The 18,488-nt window shown below is 36.1% G+C and overlaps 2 protein-coding genes across 2 annotated transcripts; both read left to right on the forward strand.

Annotated features, from left to right (window-relative positions):
• The first annotated feature begins 3,915 nt into the window (after nt 1–3,915).
• LOC110729669 (transmembrane ascorbate ferrireductase 1-like) lies at nt 3,916–7,763 on the forward strand. Its single transcript, XM_021909440.1, has 4 exons — nt 3,916–4,227; nt 6,213–6,261; nt 6,371–6,570; nt 7,168–7,763. The coding sequence occupies exons 1-4, from the start codon at nt 4,084–4,086 to the stop codon at nt 7,474–7,476; spliced, it is 702 nt and encodes a 233-aa protein (XP_021765132.1). The 5' UTR covers nt 3,916–4,083; the 3' UTR covers nt 7,477–7,763.
• Nucleotides 7,764–15,598: 7,835 nt separating this feature from the next.
• LOC110729671 (remorin-like) lies at nt 15,599–18,474 on the forward strand. The gene is made up of 5 exons (XM_021909443.1): nt 15,599–16,051; nt 17,292–17,402; nt 17,485–17,572; nt 17,861–17,942; nt 18,032–18,474. The coding sequence occupies exons 1-5, from the start codon at nt 15,841–15,843 to the stop codon at nt 18,224–18,226; spliced, it is 687 nt and encodes a 228-aa protein (XP_021765135.1). The 5' UTR covers nt 15,599–15,840; the 3' UTR covers nt 18,227–18,474.
• The last annotated feature ends 14 nt before the right edge of the window (nt 18,475–18,488 follow it).

Below are 18,488 nucleotides of genomic sequence, written 5' to 3' on the forward strand. Positions count from 1 at the left end.
GGTGCCACCTTTGCTGTATAATGTGAAATAGATAAGCTCCCAAATCGTTGACGGAACTTTGATGTCTGAAATATAGGGATATATTACGCCTGCAAATTGACTTTACACAATTTAAGTCTAAAGTTGGCACTTTGTGGGGGTGGTAGCACATGGAATCATGTCTGTCACACACTAGTGCCAGATCATTTTTCTATTTTCAAGTCCTCTTCTAGTCTACATTTTCCTCTTTGAAACAAAGGATAAGGTTAGAATTAAAGAAGAAAAGTCATTTAATTTCGTTGTCAATCTTTTTTCTTAGGATTTTAATCTTCTTTTTTGGATAAATTTTGGGTAGTCATTTAGTGTTTCTATAGATCTTTTCTTTCTAGTTTCCTAGTGACAAAATGAATTTGTACTTTAGTTAAATCTAGAGTTTATCTTGTCTATTCTTATAGAAAATCTTTTTTATCTTTTATCTATGTTAGTTAAATTTTAAAGCACCAATTTTATCAAGAGTATTGAAGTTTTTGAGGTGGAAATCTTTTTGGAGTTCGAACTTGAAATTATTTATATGTGCAAAATTTGGTCATTGTGATCCTAATTCTACTTCTTGATAGTTTAGGTTATGGTCTTGCGAGAAGACGTACCTTACTTTTTAAAAAAAAATGATTTATAATTGTTTTTTTAATATTGCGTAGTGTGTTTCATACTTTCATATTTGTGTGATAATTTCTTAATTAAGATTCTTTTAGATAGTAAGGTCGGATGGTGAAGTTTAACTTGCTTAATCTCTAAAAAGTGACACTTCATTTTATTTGGAGATTTTCCTAAGTATAGCGTAGAGTATTATCCAAGGATAAAAAGAGTAGATTTTCCTACTACTGATTTGAGTGGTTAGGGAAGTACTCAGGCACATTTAATTCTTTTGCAGCAATAAATGCTAGAGCATGGATTAACCGAAGTTAAAAAGTTAGATTATGTCGGTAAAAATCTTCTTTCCGTGTGCAGCGGCAGACAGTAATGCCTTTTACAAATTAGGAGTACATTAGTCAACTTAATTATAATGCCATGTACAAGTAATAATCATTGACCTCTTTTAGGCTATTGTAATTAAGGAGTTAACTAATCCTGCACTACATGTCTAATGTAAAGCTTAATCAAGTGGTTTATAATTTGTATTTCCCAATAAAGCTTTTGTCATTTCATTGAACTATGATGAGATAGATGTATAATATAGGCTATATGATTGGAGATACAAAAGTTTCTAGTTTTTCATACACTAGTTTAGCCTTCATTAGTTAGCGGAAAAACATATCTTTGTCCATTATTGCCCCATTTGCATAGTTGCATTATCTTGCATTCATGAGTCATTTAAGTAAACAAGCCACTCTTTTTTCTACTGTAACTTTTTGTTCGTCCCCACTTATTAGATGGTGTTTGGTGTTGAATATTACGGAGTAGATAGTTTCATCTGACAGCTTGTTGGGGACGCAGCTATAATAAAGTATAAATTATGTTATTGGGACAGTTATGGAACATGTTTACAACTTTCAAGGTCATGCATTTTTTTAATTTAATTGGTAATGAAGTCAAGAATTCCCTTCTATGCTGAGAAAATAACTGACACTCACTTGATATAGTAGGACACTCGCTCTCGCAAAGAGGGGAAAGAGGCCCGAATGAGTCATCTAGGTATTATTGATTAAAAGCGAGGGATGAAAATTTCGAGGTAATAGAACTCAATGTAAGTATTTTGAATGCTGAAGCTAGTATCCTCTATATTTAATAATGCATTATGCTAAACATACATGATTCATATGACAAGATGTGGGTTTTGAATGAGTTGGGCCTTTTTCTAGCCCTTGTTGCACATGATTTAGTGTTGTTGATTTGCAATTGTAAAGCAAAAGAGGGTGTGAGGGAATGAGAGAAGTTAGAGAACATGGACAGGAATTGAGTGGGCTAGGAATTAAACTTGTAACAATTAAAACAACAATGATTATTAAAAATAAAATAAAATAAAATAAAAATTTAGAAGAGGAGATAGATCCTTTTTTCTAATCAACATCCCAAATTTCATGTAATCACTATTAGTGTCTCCAAATAGAACAGTCTCATAAGTTTGAAGGATTTTTTAATTTGGCACTTTTGTTAGTAGACTTCAAGATGTGTATGCTTGCTGTTTGCACCTTTGAGTAGGCATCAAGATATGCTTTTATCAGCTTTAGGCTTCGCTGGAAAAGTTAAAGGCAAGGATAAGAGATGGGTCGGTGTAGCCTCATCAATTGGGCCCATCTGTATAAAGCCTTTTACTGGACTTACTGGGACAATTTAGTGGGCTAAGTTGAGTAATTCTTTCGGTCCATGGCTAACTGGTATCCACACATACCAGTCCAAAGTCCAAAGCCTGTAAGTGTAAACTATAGAGATATACTGCTGCTCAATTTGGTTGAATGTATGCATATTAGGAATGGAATGGATTGCTCTACTTTGATGAACATAAAATTGATAGAATTGTCATTTTGCATTGTTTTATGAATGACTCTTGCTTTGTCTATATAAATTTGGGAGCATAAAATGTGTGTTTCTTTTTTTATATAGGGTTAAGCCTGTATTTTTATTGTGCTTTGGAAGTTTGTTACATTATGTTCTGTGAGACTGTGACTTGTGTCCATTTATATGTTGAAAGAGCATCTTTGGTGAACTCATGAACTTGTAGTATTGTAGCAAGTGTTAGAAGCATGTTTTGGCTCTTTTTTTTTTTTTTTTTTTTGAAAGGGATGTTTTGGCTCTTTGATTACAAATCAAGAGCATCTACATATCTCCAAAACAGAGGATAAATTACAAGCAGATTATTTTTCAACTTGAATTCAAGTGATTGTGGCAGGCACATACATTAAAGTATTATACTGAGCAATGACTTCAATCTGAGGGAAACTGTCACAGCTTCTAAGAGCTGGGTACAACTCATTAATTCTTCTTCTAGTTAGGTCATAAAAGCAAAAACTTTAAATGATTGTGACCTCCTTTATACTACGTATTTTTTATCCGTCAAACGTATACCTGATTACCTACTTGTGTTATGTATTAAACTACTAGGGTTACAGATTTGATTTTTTTCATGTCTTTTTCTACTTATAAAGTCTTATTTTAGGAAATAAATACGGATTTAAGGTCAGTTGGAGGTTAACAAATCATTATTTTATGTACTTCATCTTAGGTGAATAGTATAATAAGAATATGGTTATTATTTTCGAATTTTTATAACTTTATTGATTGGTGGGATAACAAGAATTTATTTTTACCTATTCTCTTCACGTACTCTTATTTTAGGAAACAATTATTGGTTTAAGGGTGAGATAGGTGATTAATAAATGCTTATTTCATGTACTCCATAGTTATTAGTGTAAAGATATGCAATGTTATTCAATGTATACTACAGTACTTGATTTTAGCATTTAGGTGGAATAGTGTACTATGTAACTATGATTTTTTTTTTTATACATTTGACTATATTTCTCATATTATCTCTCCCTTTATAATTGACAATCTAATTAACAAAACATGTATTTCGAGCTGAATATTTTTCACATGAAATCGCATAAATCTAGTGATGCTGAAATGAACACATAATCTCCCTCTTCATTAGCCATATGACCACCTCAACTCCATTCATATCTGCTTATGTAGACTGAAATGGGCGGTAGTCCGTGAAGGACACACGAATTCTAGACCATGTGGGCCCAAAACCAATAGGATCTTAAGGACCTTACCTTCAATTTAAACTTGTAGGTCCTTCACTCTCCTTCCACGTAGTCCAATTTAGTGTTTTTTTTTTTTTTTTTCTCCACATTATCCTTTTTCTATATACAGGTATCTGGAATCTTAATCTGACGGCTAATATCTCAAGTTGCCAAAGATAAATAAAAGTCGAAATTTCCTCCGATAGAATAAGATAAAAAAAAACCATACTTTAGCTACCAAATATAACGACTTTTAGCTTTTATTTTATTTTATTTTATTTTGGATTTTGGAATACAACGAACTTTGGCAATACATAAGGAGATCAGAGATATTCTGGAGAGAGAAAAGGAGAAGCGAAAGATGGCTGTTGTGGTAAAGGCAACTCCATTAACGTTTGTGGTACACGCGCTAGCGGTAGCATGCGCAGTGATGGTATTGGTTTGGTGCATCCACTTCCGAGGTGGTTTGGCCTGGGAAACTACCAATAAAAGCCTCATCTTCAACGTATGTTCCCTAACTACCATTCCCTCATTTTTGATCTTGCCCTTTTATTTTATTTTTTTACTTCCCTATTTTTGCTTTACAGTAGTGTCATTTTACATTTTTAATTGTCCCAAGAATAGGACTGATGATTTTATTTTACTGAAATTCGGAATTTGATCAATGATTATAGTTCCCAATTTGGTGGGAACACCCAAAAAAAAAAAAAAAAAAAAAAAACTTTACAGGAAAAAAATATGTATGAAGCCACCAATCTCGCAGTAATTCTACTTAGTTTAAGTTTATTTTTGAATCAACTATAAGCACTAATGGGAAGCTGTGTAATTGAAGGGTGTTAGATCGCAGTATTCTATTGTCTGCTTGTATCCCTCAGAAGATGATAATTTTGGACTTTTGGTTGGTTTAGGTATGAGATAGGTGTGTATGTGACAATTAAAATTGCACTTGTTTTTGACTTTCTATATTTATTAGTATTAGTATGTGAGCAGTTGGAAGCCCATTGGCTTTAGTGTCCAGATGATTGTCTTTAACAAATGATAAAGAGTATTTTCTTTGGAACTTGGAAGAATGTGTCTAGTTGTCTAGATGATACAAGTCTATTTAGCCCCTTCGTTGAATTTGATACGGTGCAACCAAGACTTGTGTTTCTTGGACATCCTTGATGAAAAATGTTTCTAGTACAAGAAACTCCAAGGTTTGAATATGTGATAATTGTCTGAAATAACTCGATATGCTCCCCTTCCAAGCTTCAAGATTCCTAAATTGTCCTTTATAAAATTATAAGTCTTTCAGGATTTCCAAACCATTATGCAAGGAAAATACATAATCAGTATTTTGAAACTGCATATGGTATGATGTATCAAACCTCTTGCTAAGGTAGATTATTCATTTCAATATAAGATAAGGTGTTTTGTCCCTTTGTGGAAATGTTTTAGGATTGCAGATAGAATAGATTTTGGTGAGCTGGATCTCCTTAGCCCTTTCTATCTGATTCATGTGGAACGTGTGAAACATGGTGTTATTTAAACAGTGAAAACAATTTCTTTAATATTTTAGTCTTGCTTTTTTAATATGTGCTTTATAATTTGACAGCTAGTGATTGACTCTGAAGCGCTTCTTTACCATGTTTGTTGACCTACCGTATTGAGATAAGGTCTATTTCAAAATGTTAATGTATTATGGAGTAGAATTAAAAGGTAATGTTGGCAGTATTGGGACTTGAAGATCCATTAGAAGGAAGGTACTTGCTGGTCACTAAAAAGAAGAGGTTGTCTTAATACTCAAATTTCGGAACAGATGTAATTTTGAAGTGAAATTCATCATAGGTTAATCATTGAAGTTGGTTCTAGGAAATTAGCTTGTGAGCAAGTCACGGTGTGAGGTATGAATATTTTTTAATGATAGCTCAAGTGAAGTGAAGTGTGCGAGCCAATTTGAACTAATTCCCCATCCTTTATACTTTGAATTGCGTTTATAGTGGGTGTACTTGATCTTTGTTTACTGGACTAGTGCTTCTTTAGGTTTCATATTCCATCTTTTTCAATTATTATCCGATGAATTAGCTGGTTGTCTCTTTAAATGTGGCTATGAGACTTCAGATCATCAAGCTTTAGTTAATAAGGTAACAAAATGCTAGCTTACAGAAAGGTTAACAACTACATTAGAATGATCTATTTTCTCTCTGGAGGAAGGATTAGGAATGTGTCTTTCTGTGATTTAAAACATCTGTATTAAACTTGAAGGTAGCTTGCATTGTTACACTTACAGGACATCTAGGCTATAACTGTTTGCTTGCATTGTAACTTCTCCCGAACTAAAATATAAAGCTAGTTAGGCAATATCATCCACTACCCATTTCATGTACCAAGGTAGCTATGATGTAAACCTATATGGTGATGGCTTTATCAGCAACGTTGTCACTTTGATGGGATTTGTTGAACAGTCTGGATTTACACTGAGCACTAACCATTAGCTATTTCTTTTGACAGATTCATCCTGTTTTGATGCTGATTGGTTTCATAATACTTGGAGGTGAAGGTAATAGATCAGACAAACTCTTAATCTATAACATATTAGTATCCGTTTTTAATTTAGCTGAAAATTCAGGTTGTCTTTATAACATACTAATTACAATTCAATTGTGCAGCAATTGTAAGCTACAAATCTCTGCCCTTCAAGAAAGAAGTGAAGAAAGTGATTCATCTAGTGCTGCATGCTGTTGCACTAATTCTTGGTATTGTTGGTATATGGGCTGCATTTAAATTCCATAATGAGAGTTCAATCCTGAACTTGTACAGCTTGCACTCATGGCTTGGGATCGGCATCATTGTCCTCTATGGCCTTCAGGTAAATTCTTATACTTTACTAAAATTCATTAAAGGATGCAGATGTCAAGCTTATGATTCAGGAAATACTGTAACCTCATGAGCCATGATCAATAAAAAGTGGAAACTACCAAGCTTACTACTCATGGATGGAAAATGTGAATTCTTCATAGCTACTAATTGGATGATTTCAGAAACTTAGCAGCCGAGAGGGATTTGGGCTACAAATAAATTTAATTTAATGTGATTGAAAATTGGCAACACATAAGCAACTGGGGCAAAACTTGTAAAAGTGACTATTCATCCATGACTGCTCTGCTCCCCTTCAGTCCTTCACATTTTGTGATCTTTAATAAGTTCTGTTGGTAAGTGACAGTCACACGATTTCAGCCCAACAAGATAGAACTGTTTACTGATGTCTGACTAACCTTTATGTCATAATGAATTCTGAAGACGGTTTCTTTAACAATTAACCAGCATAAAACTATATAAGTATAGTACAACTATATTGCTGGATTGCTGTCAATTGTTGTGGTTAGTATCTTTAAAATATAGACCCGTGAGTGTTTTTTCCTTCAACTTCTAACTGTGGTACAAACTGTTGGGACAATTTTTGCAGTGGGTATATGGATTTGTAACATTCTTCTACCCAGGAGGGAGCTCATCCCTGAGAGCTGATTCACTTCCATGGCATGTTCTGTTCGGAATATTTGTGTATTCATTAGCCATTGCAAATGCAGCAATAGGGTTCCTGGAGAAGCTTACCTTCCTTGAGAGTGCAGGCCTTGACAAAGTTGGTGCAGAGGCTTATCTTGTCAACTTCACTGCCATCGCCACTGTACTGTTTGGTGCGTTTGTTTTGTTCACGGTGTATGCTCAGAAGGATCAGGAACCAGAGGAGGAATATAGCAGCTATTCTGCTATTTAAATGTCTGGTATTCACTTATAGGATATAGGGAAAACTGGAACGAAGAATATCATACCATTCTGAATGCTTGTTTCCCTGTATTATTATTTTCGAGGTTGATGTATAGTCATGTTGGTATCAGCTACGTAGTATATTTTTATGTAAGTGACAATCTTGTTAGTGGTCTCATGAAGTGAAAATAATACGTAGTAGTACCTTTGTTGCTAAGTACAGTGAACACCTTTTGTTACACTACATCTGGATTCTGGAATTGATGGTTATATTACTACTAATCCTAGTAAGGCAAACTTTAGTATCATACGCAAAGATTGTTTGCTCATCTCTCGTCTTATGGTTGTATTGTAGACGAGAGATATCCCCATCTGTATAATTGACATCCTGAACAAAATAAAGATTAACGATAACTACGTTTAATTTTCTTAAATTGAAACATATTAAAGCTATTATAATGATTTAACACTAATTATCTACAGCTATACTACTCTGTTAATGTGTACACAGTATGGCCAAAATGGCATAATCTAACCAAATATCAGTTCACATCATGGGTCCTGAGTGGATTGTCTCGCCTGTATCATGATCATGAACATAAAGAGTATAAAATATATGAAATCATACTCAACATTTGATTTAATAATAATTAATTGATTCAAGAGTTAATACAATGGGCTGTATAATATGATTGGCTAACTTGTCGATTTGCTTGGTGAGTCTACCTTCCAATGATTTGTATTCAATCAACAAGCCTTAGCAGTTGGAAACAATCCGGAAATTTTTCTAATGGGAAGGACACGGAACTACCACGTCATCTTCTTATTAATTAGTTTCTTTACACGTATAATTCATCGTATTCTTTTATCTAATTAACCTTAGTCAATCTACTATGTAACACTTAACTATTCAACAACTTTGTTAAGTAAAAAATAGAAAATCATTTATTGCTCAAGATATCATTCAAGAACAACTATTTTTATTTAGAAATAACAAAAAAGTATCCTCCAAAATAGGAATTTCTTTATTTTTGTTTGTTTAAGATAACCAAAACAGGAAATCAAAAAAACACTAAACATAGAAAACAAGTCTTCAAAAAAAAAAAAAAAAAAAAAAAAAAAAGGGTGCGGTCAACATATCCCCTATTTGTAACTTATGAAGCCAAATTCATAGTGACTGCATACTAATATAGTAATTTACCTGCTTTTACATCTCACTTTATTATCAAATTATCATCATTAAAAATTAAAATATTGAATATTAATTATTTACCAAATACAAGAATATACTGTGTTTGGGTACTATAATAGGTAGGCCCCATTATAGCCTCATAAGACCAAAGGGCCTAAAAGGTCCAAATAAGTCTTACGTTGCTTGGGTCCAAAAGCCCACTCATAACCTCTATATATACCCTACTTAGGGCAAAGGTAAAGGGGGTTGGTCACTGTTACATTAAGATGACCATGAAACACCTCTCTCTCCTAAAAACCTCTCTCAAAAATATCCATTGTTTGGTACTAACTTGAGCGTCGAAGGTTCCGCCCCGGGGTCCACACCCGGGGCTCGGAGTTCATTTTGCAGGTCCGACGAAGGCCCACATCCGAGGCACATCAGCAGCCCAATGGGACCCGATAAGCCATTTTTTTCCGAAACAATTTGGCGCCGTCTGTGGGAAGACGAGTACTACAACCCATGAAAACCCATAATTTTATGGTCATCGTTCTCTACCGTGAAAAGCGAACCAGATAATACGGGTAGCTTAAAGAAGATTCACTTCTAACATCTTCACAAAAAAGCTACTGCCAATTACTCAAAGCATGACTCTTGCTTTTCTTTTCATTAGTTTGCCTTTTACAAACTGATGAAACCACCGTCAAAAGTAAAAAGTTCAACCCCCTACTTTTTACTACTCGCTTTTTCTTTGTAAAGAATAGAAAAGTTGGTCCCACATAGGGGTGTACACCGGTCCAAAATCGGACCGGACCTGGACCGGACCTGTTGGGACCGGGACCTGAATCAGGGGATTTTGAGGACCGGAGACCGGACCTGATTCAACAGGTCCGGTTCCGGGTCAGACCTGAAAAATCAGGTCCAATCCAGGTTTGGACCTGAACAGACCTGATTTGTATTTTTTTCGTTTTTTTTATTAATACATAACCTATTGGACCTGCATATGGACCTGTTTTGTGATTTTTAGACTTGTTACATAATTTAATAATTACATAAAATCTCAAATTATCAATCACAAAATTACATAAATTCTATAAAGCCCCAATTTTCAAACACCAAAAATACAAACCTTGTAAAATTAACAAATAATTCATAAAATTACATAAAGTTTCTAAGGCGTCAAATACTAGAAATACATAAATTCTCCAAAGACAACTTGAATTTTGACGAGTTATTTTCCCTTTGATTGCGTGATTCACACTCATGAGTCCACAAAAACAACTTCGTGTGAACTGGCCCAGTGTTTAGTAGTGTGAACTGGCAGCATTAATGATAATCTTCAAGCATGCCAAGGTTAACATATCCTGTAGTCAAAATCTGTCAATCTTGACAGTGAGAAAAAAGCACAGATTCCCTCCTCCCTCAACTAGCCAGCCACTTAGGCAAGGCCTGCAAGGGTACATAACAGCCTTGGTTGCAGACTTGCAGTTACAAGTAGTCGCCCTGAGACCAGACTGAATGTTTTACAAGTATCAATGATAGAAGCAGCATAAACAGAAATAGATGAACAGATAAGAGCAGCAATGAGCCTAGTATCTGATAATAACCAATGCAGCTTATGGTGGCATCCAAACTACAAGAAGTATCAATCTTCTAATAGCAATTTACCAACAAGTAGTAAAAATATACGAAGTATATCATACCATATAGAATAGAAAGGCCATTTATGTTTAGAGATGCAAGATCCTCTGCATTACAGAGTAGTTAATTACAAAACAGCCAGTTGATGACATACAAAAACATTTATTGGTAAAATAACAGCATAAAAATCACTCTCGCCAACAAAAAGAGTGGGAAAAATAATGAGCATAACAAGGAAAATTTGAGTCCAGGATCATCAAGGTGTAAAATTCAATTTGCCAACAGAAAATTATATGATAGTGACTGTAAGAGTGTACTAGAAACTCCTAATAAAACCAAATCTAAGTAGGCATATAAAGAATGGAAAATGAATGGCAAAAAAGCATCTGAGTATCTATTTCTAAATATTTAATCAAGTATACACGAAGCAAGTAATGAGCAAACAAAAACATGTCAGTAAATGAAGCAAGAGAGTAGTAAACCAACATTAATGCATATCGGAGATTATGAATAAAGTATAGGATTAATAGGTGATTGTATTGATTATTGATAAGAGGAATACAACGCTGTATATATAGCCATACAGAGGGATTGTTCTTTGCTAAGAAAAAGTTCAAGTTTAAGACATTTCAAGAGCACAACATTATGTATGTAAATGAATCAAAGAACTAGGAGGGCACAATGGACATACCAAAAATTCAAGTATTACACCCTGCCTCAACGCACAAATTTAAATTACTTAGTACTCCGTATTATATAGTTCACTGTCCTTGTTCTTGTTGAAAAAGTGTTACACCCTGCCTCAACGCATAAACAATACAATCAGTACTGCAGTACATACTCCCTTATCTTTGTCATAAACAACACAATCAGTACCCACACGATACTCCACCCCCAGCCAGCCCCGAATACCTCTACCCCAAAAGTAAAAAAAGAAAAAACAGAAATTAAACTTGTTTCGGGGTTTTCTGATGTCCTGCGGGAGAGTTACAATTCCGGGACTGGTATCCTTGCGCCTGTACCTGCAAAACAACGGAGACTCCTTGTGGTGGGAGCTCCGCCTCCAACGGTCAAGTTAGTACTTGTTTGAGGAGTAATAAATGCGGAAAGTAAAGGTGAGAGATCTGGTTCCTCTAGGGGAGGAGTGATCAATGTGTTTAGACTTCTCTAGGTGAGAGTCATCAATTGTTGATTCCCCTTTAATGAGGATTAATTAAGTATTTATAGTCTTGAGAAGCGTGCCAATTTTAGGTTTAGGTTAACCAGGGCAAATTGGGCTTCTCTCGGACTTTGGGCCTTGGTGGCCATTTTGCCTATTTGGCATATGGGAGGCCACGTGGCGTGGCCTGATTAGTCCATGTTGGACCTCTTAAGGTGACAAATGGCGGACGCTGATTGGCCCACGTGGTGGACACGTGGCAGGTCCGGATTGGTCCATTTGTCATGGGTAATTTTTACCCTAAACAAAACTCACAATTCGAAAGAAACCAAAATTCAACAAGAATTCGAAACAAATGAAATCGAAAACAGTTACTTAAACTAAAAAAAAAACAAAAAAAAAACAAAAAAAGAAAACATGAATTTGAAAGAAATGAACTAAAAAAAAAAGAAATTCAACATGCAAACATCAAACAATCATTATAACCAATTGAAACATGAATAATCATATAATCACACTAAATTTATTATTTTGAATACAAAATACCCGAATATAATTAGATTTACATTAGAAAAAAACAAAACAAACTTACAATGCCAAGCGGTGGCTGATGCAGCGTGCAGAAGGGCGGTGGGCGTCTAGTGTCTGGTGGACGTGGTGGTCGCCTGAGAGCGTGAGGGAGGAAGGCTTGCTGGGAGGGTGTCGGCTGAGAGTCTCTGAGAGCAGAGAGAGTGAGGGAGTTACGGAACTTAGGGTTACTGAGGCCTGAGGGTTAGAGATGAAAAGTCAGGGATGGGTTGTTTTGATTTTTGAAAAAAAAAATCACAATTTCCCGAGTTTCAGGTCCGGACCTGAAAACCCCGGTTTTGGACCTGATCCGGACCGGAACCGGAAACCTTGATTTTCAAGGACCGGGACCGGACCTGAATCTACAAGTCCGAATCAGGTCCAGTCCCAACAGGTCCGGTTCAGGTCGGTTTTCAGGTCCGGTCCTGTTTATGTTCACCCCTAGTCCCACATCTTCTCATCATTTCTTATTTCCTGATTCCTAGTAGCATTTAAAAGAAAGTGTGTCATCTTCTTTATATAAAAAAAAAAGCTGCAAAAATTCGGAAGCCGAAACAGATGAAAAGAGCCATGGAAAAACAGATAAGTTAGACGACAAAGCTCATTGAACTCACAGATCAAGGGTAAAATTCACCCTTGATTAAATTGAGTTTTGAGCTATTAAGCCAATAATCTTGACATAAGCCGAAGCAAACTAACGATGTTCATATGAGCCAAAGCTCATTACAGCCGAAGCAAGTGTTCATGTCTGCCGAGGCTTTTACCGCTAAGGTTTTGGCTCCTTATCGAAGTTGTCCTTGCCAAAGGTTGCCGAAGCAAATAGCTCGGATAAGCAAAAGGAATCCAAAGCTCATCGAGCCGAGGCTATCCGAAAGTGCTTCAGCCCTGGCCGAAGGTGTTCTGGGCAAGCCGAAGGTTCTTCAGCCGAGACCGAAGATGTTTTCAGCCTAATCCGAAGGCGTTCGGTGTGAGCCGAAGGTGTTTCAGCAGAAACCAAAGGTGGTTCAGCTCTCCCAAATGCCGAGACCGAAGCAAGGCTGATAACCATTGTCGAGCCGAAGCTTATCTCCTAGCCGAGGTTAGCCATGGTCGAAGCCGAGCCTAGCCGAGGTTCACCCTCGCCGAAGCTTGACTCCCAGCCGAAGGTTCACCCGGCTGCCGAAGTAGGTCCGATCCGAAGCTGAAGAAATTCCCTCAGCCAGTCGGAGGTTCATCTGAGCTGAAGCCGAACCTTATCCCCCGCCGAGGTCGCGGGCCTTGCTGAAGTTTCGGATAAGCCGAAAGTCCTAAAATCACACCGAGGCGGCCACACCGAAGGTGGGGTCGAGCTGAAGGTGGGGTGTCGGACCGAAGGTAAATTCGAGCCGAAGCTTGACTCCTAGCCGAGGCCCATCTAGGTTCAGCCGAGGCCCATCTAGGTTCAGCCGAGCCGAAACCGGTTCATGCCGAGCCAAAGGTGATATGAGCCGAAGGGGTCGCTGAAGAGCCACCAAGCTGAATCCCCGAGGCCGAGGGTATTGCTCCTAGCCTCAAAATCGAAACCTTTTCAAAAGTTTCGTAATAATCCGGATGAAGCAAACAATTTGAAGCAAATATCTTTGGTAATTTCATTTACCATAATTCATATATACTTCGTATAATTTTGTTATTGCTTATACTGGAGTGAAAGTGAAAGCTCATACTTTGTATACATTTTTGAATAAAGTGGGAAAATAAAGCCCCAAATATCTTCCCTGGCCATCAAATTATGGTAGGTGGGTTGGGCTCACTTTCATCTAGACCCACTTATCTAAATTTCTTCAGCAAAAGAAAATGGGTCCAATATTTCGGATCAATATTTTTCTACAAAAAAAAAAAAATCATTAATTATCCTTAAGAAATTGATGATAAAAATAATAATCATCCCATTACTCATCCTCACGATGATGGTGATAAAAATATCATTCTAACGATGACAAGAAATACCTCTCTATCTCAACTAGAAACACGGTTTAACCGAAGTACTTCGAATAAACCAGTTTCTGGGGGACAAGGGGTTAACCCCTAAAAGAGTTGGAAATTTTTAAACTCTTATGATCTTCGGATCAAAGAGTGTTGCCTTTGATAAAAAAGCCCTTCAGACCCACGTATCTGAAGGCTCGAGAGTACCCTTCGGACCCACGTATCCGAAGGCTCGAAAAACTCTTATGATCTTCGGATCTAAGAATGTCGCCTTTGTTAAGCTCTTATGATCCTCAGATCAAGAGTGATCGCCTCTTATGATCTTCGGGTCTAAGAATGTCGCCTTTGTTAAGCTCTTATGATCCTCAGATCAAGAGTGATCGCCTCTTATGATCTTCGGATCTAAGAATGTCGCCTTTGTTAAGCTCTTATGATCCTCGGATCAAGAGTGATCGCCTCTCATGATCTTCGGATCTGAGAAAGTTGCCTTTGTTAAACTCTTAATATCCTTGGATCAAGAGTGAGAGATAGGATGAAGTTCAAAGATTGACATACTTCTAAAATCCGAAAAATATCTCTAGCTACACTCGACGTTTTTAACGGTTTGCGGATCAAGAGTGAGGGATAGGATGAGGTAGTGTCAAAATTGACCACCTCGAAAAAATCCGAAAAATATCTCTAGCAACACTCGACGTTTTTAACGGTCCCCGGATCAAGAGTGAGGGATAGGATGAAGGTCAAAAATTGACGCACTTCAAAAATCCGAAAAATATCTCTAGCAACACTCTAATGATCCTCGAATAAAGAGTGATCGACTCTTATGATCTTCGGTTCTAAGAAAGCTGCCTTTGTTAAACTCTTATTATCCTCGGATAAAGAGTGATCGCACTTGTTAAACTCCTAGTATCCTCGGATCAAGAGTGAGGGATAGGATGAAGGCCAAAAATTGACAAACTTCTAAATCCAAAAAATATCGAATGAAGGTAAAAAATTGACAACCTCAAAATCCGAAAAATATCTCTAGCAACACTCTAATGATCCTTGGATAAGGAGTGATCGTCTCTTACGATCTTTGAATCTAAGAAAGTAGCACCGACTACAATCCATAAATCCAAACAGACAAAAATCTCCGGCCCAATTTCTATTGAATGACTTATTTGGGAATGAAATAAAACCCAACTCATTTTTCAAATAGAATTGGGTCTGGGGGGCTAGTTGTTTGGGTACTATAATGGGTAGGCTCCATTATAGCCTCATAAGACCAAAGGGCCTAAAAGGTCCAAATAAGTCTTACGTTGCTTGGGTCCAAAAGCCCACTCATAACCTCTATATATACCCTACTTAGGGCAAAGGTAAAGGGGGTTGGTCACTGTTACATTAAGATGACCATGAAACACCTCTCTCTCCTAAAAACCTCTCTCAAAAATATCCATTGTTTGGTACTAAGTTGAGCGTCGAAGGTTCCGCCCCGGGGTCCACACCCGGGGCTCGGAGTTCATTTTGCAGGTCCGACGAAGGCCCACGAGGCACATCAGCAGCCCAATGGGGCCCGGTAAGCCATTTTTTGCCGAAACATAATGTAAGATAAAATTAATAATTATAAGAAACGTAAAAAGAGGAGAAAAAGAATGCAAAGTATGAAAAGGCCATTCCGGCTTATTTATTTCTGGGTTTGCTTGATTACTTACACCAATAAATCATTCAACCTTAGTTTTCATTCCAGCTAATATAACAACTACTGTCAAAAACACCCTAATATAAACTACCGTCTTTATCACAAACTCCCCTCAACTTCTTTCTTATCTGATTTTATTGCTTTTGTTTTGTTGGGTTTTTCTTGTAACAAAGTATAATAATAATAAACTTGGTATTATTATCAATACCAAGTGATAAACATGGCAACAACAGCAGAGGAAACAGCTAAGATGGTGGAGACTCAAACTGTCGTGCCGCCGCCACCGCAAACTCCTCCGCAAGATTCACCTGCGCCGGCCGTAGAGGCGCAGGAAACTGTGGTTGTTGCTGAAGAGAAAGCTGTGGAAGAAACTCAACCACCTCCTCCTGCAACCACTGAGGAAGTTCCTGAAACCCCTGCTTCTGTTGAAAGTTAGTTATAATATTCCTCTGTTTTTTTTTTTAAATTTAATTTTTTATATCTTTTAGTTTAATTTTTATAATTTTATATTGTTTGTATGGTATTTTGTGGATATTATAACACTCCAATATTATTATTTTTTTGTTATTTTTGATGGGGGTTTTAATTACTCTGAATTTGTCCATGTGTGAGTTTGGTTTGAGTAGATTAAAGGCGCTTCATGCTGTATTTAGAATTTTTTTATAAATGGGGTTTTATTTTTTTAAGAAAAGTTGTTACAATGTTTTTTTTTTTTTTTTGATATTATGGTTTTGATTAATGCATAGGATTTCTAATATGATATCAAGTGATGGTGAGATGATTAAAATGACCAACTAATAAACAGGTCCTTTTAAGAAAATCATGTAATAGCCAAATATCCATTGATGAGTAGTATTCATGGATAAGTGCTTTTAATCATGCTTTTTTTTTTTTTTTTTTTTTTTTTTTTTTTTTTTTTTGGTTTTGCAATATGATTTTGAATGGTTACAAAGATATAGATTTTCATGGGTTTTCGATTTTTTATTATTATATTTTTTTTTCTAATTGTGTTTTTAAAAATCTATGGTATGGTTGATATGATTAAAATTTGATATTTAGCTACCAATTTTTGTCCCTAATTCTATTTAGTTTAGTGAGGCTTGAATTTTGATACTTATTGAATGATATAGCTCACCAAAAGAAAAGTACACTTTGTACAATTTTTGTTTCTGGTACTCAAGCTTGAAATAGGTACTAAATCTTTAAAAAGTGTATGTTCCTAAAAAAGAAAGTAATATGTTCACTCCAATAGTTCATAATCTACATGAAATTGATTTACTGACTACGAAAAGATGACAAAAGGATCTTTTGCTCTAGCGTACGCTTAAGGTTTCATTATATTTTTTGTTTTTTGGTTCATAAGAAGCAACAAGACAATTTTGTTGAATTTGAACCTAAGTCTTAGGTTTGCTCCTTTACGGCTTTATCATCTGAGCGAGCTTACATAGGCCACTCGGCCTTAATCTAAGCACGATCAGATGATAAGCTTGAACCTTAGTCTTGAGTATATCACTTTGTACTTAATGACACTAACAAGTAACAAGTAGTGTGCATATAAATGAAACCAAAAAGTGATTTTTTGATTCAATCACTATGTTATTAACTTTTATAATGATATACTTGTAATTGACTTTTAGTAAATAATTTGATTTTAATGTGTTTATTGGACAGAGGTTACAGAATCATCTGAGGATAAGCCTAAAGAAGAGACTCCTGCTGAGGAGAAGCCTGTAGAGGAGAAGTCTTCAGAGGAAAAGCCTTTAGAGGGCTCAACTGGTAGAGGTAATATTGTCATTCATCTTATTGTAAATGAGTTCAGTATTTGTTATTGCGATTTTACATATATTTTGATTGTTGCATTCAGATGCTCAGCTTTCAAGAGTTCAAACCGAGAAGAGGAACTCATTGATCAAAGCATGGGAAGAAAGTGAGAAGTGCAAAGTCGAAAACAAGTAAGATTACTTTCAGTCATGTCATCATTCCATTGTTTTGTCTTGAAGTTGCTGAGGGACAGGCTGAATTACTGAAACACAATGTTTCGAATACAAATTTAAGTGAACCAGTCCTCAGAATGTTCTCTAGAGCTGTTCTTGGACAGATTTTACATGTTACATACTACAAATCTAGTATAGTTTGAACCATATTCTAGTTTTAAGCCTTTGTCGTCTGAATAATGCATCTAAACGATACTCTTTGATGGAAAACATGGGACTCATTTATATACTAAATGAATTGAGCAGGGCACAAAAGAAAATTGCTGATGTAGAGGCATGGGAGAACAGCAGGAAAGCAACTGCTGAGGCTGAGTTAAAAAAGATGGAGGTATAGTATTGCCATTGATTTTGTCTCTTTAAGTATATTGTGATGCGCGATAGAAGGCTCTTTAGCTGATGAGGATTTCATGAGTGCAGGAAAAGTTGGAAAAGAAGAAGGCAGAATACGCGGAAAAAATGAAGAACAAAGTGGCAATGATTCACAAGGAAGCAGAGGAAAAGAAGGCGTCAATTGAAGCCAAACGTGCTGAGGATATTGTCAAAACAGAAGAGTTGGCTGCTAAATATCGCACCACAGGAAAGCCCCCCAAGAAAATTCTTGGTTTGTTCTGAGAAGAATTATGTGAATATATTATATCAAAGGACAAGTGAATCAAACAAGCAATTAGATTGTGAAAAGGGTGAAAAGGAAAGAACAAAAAAGGTCTTAATTTATTTTTATTTGTACAAGTGTTCCATGGTTTATTTATTTAATTAGCAGGTGTATAGTTTGGGCAGACTTATGAAAATTTGTTACATGTTTGTTTTCTTATGTGGATATGATTTGTGATATGTACATAAGATGTGTATTGGACCACAAATATGTCTGATATCG

This window comes from Chenopodium quinoa, unplaced genomic scaffold (genome assembly GCF_001683475.1).
Source record: "Chenopodium quinoa cultivar QQ74 unplaced genomic scaffold, ASM168347v1, whole genome shotgun sequence".
Taxonomy (NCBI): domain Eukaryota; kingdom Viridiplantae; phylum Streptophyta; class Magnoliopsida; order Caryophyllales; family Amaranthaceae; genus Chenopodium; species Chenopodium quinoa.

Coding starts and splice junctions, on each gene's coding strand:
- LOC110729669 (XM_021909440.1), top strand. CDS start 4,084: ATGGCTGTTGTGGTAAAGGCAACTCCATTAACGTTTGTGGTACACGCG. Junction 4,228..6,212: donor ATAAAAGCCTCATCTTCAAC/GTATGTTCCCTA, acceptor TTCTTTTGACAG/ATTCATCCTGTTTTGATGCT. Junction 6,571..7,167: donor TTGTCCTCTATGGCCTTCAG/GTAAATTCTTAT, acceptor CAATTTTTGCAG/TGGGTATATGGATTTGTAAC.
- LOC110729671 (XM_021909443.1), top strand. CDS start 15,841: ATGGCAACAACAGCAGAGGAAACAGCTAAGATGGTGGAGACTCAAACT. Junction 16,052..17,291: donor AACCCCTGCTTCTGTTGAAA/GTTAGTTATAAT, acceptor TTTATTGGACAG/AGGTTACAGAATCATCTGAG. Junction 17,943..18,031: donor CTGAGTTAAAAAAGATGGAG/GTATAGTATTGC, acceptor TCATGAGTGCAG/GAAAAGTTGGAAAAGAAGAA.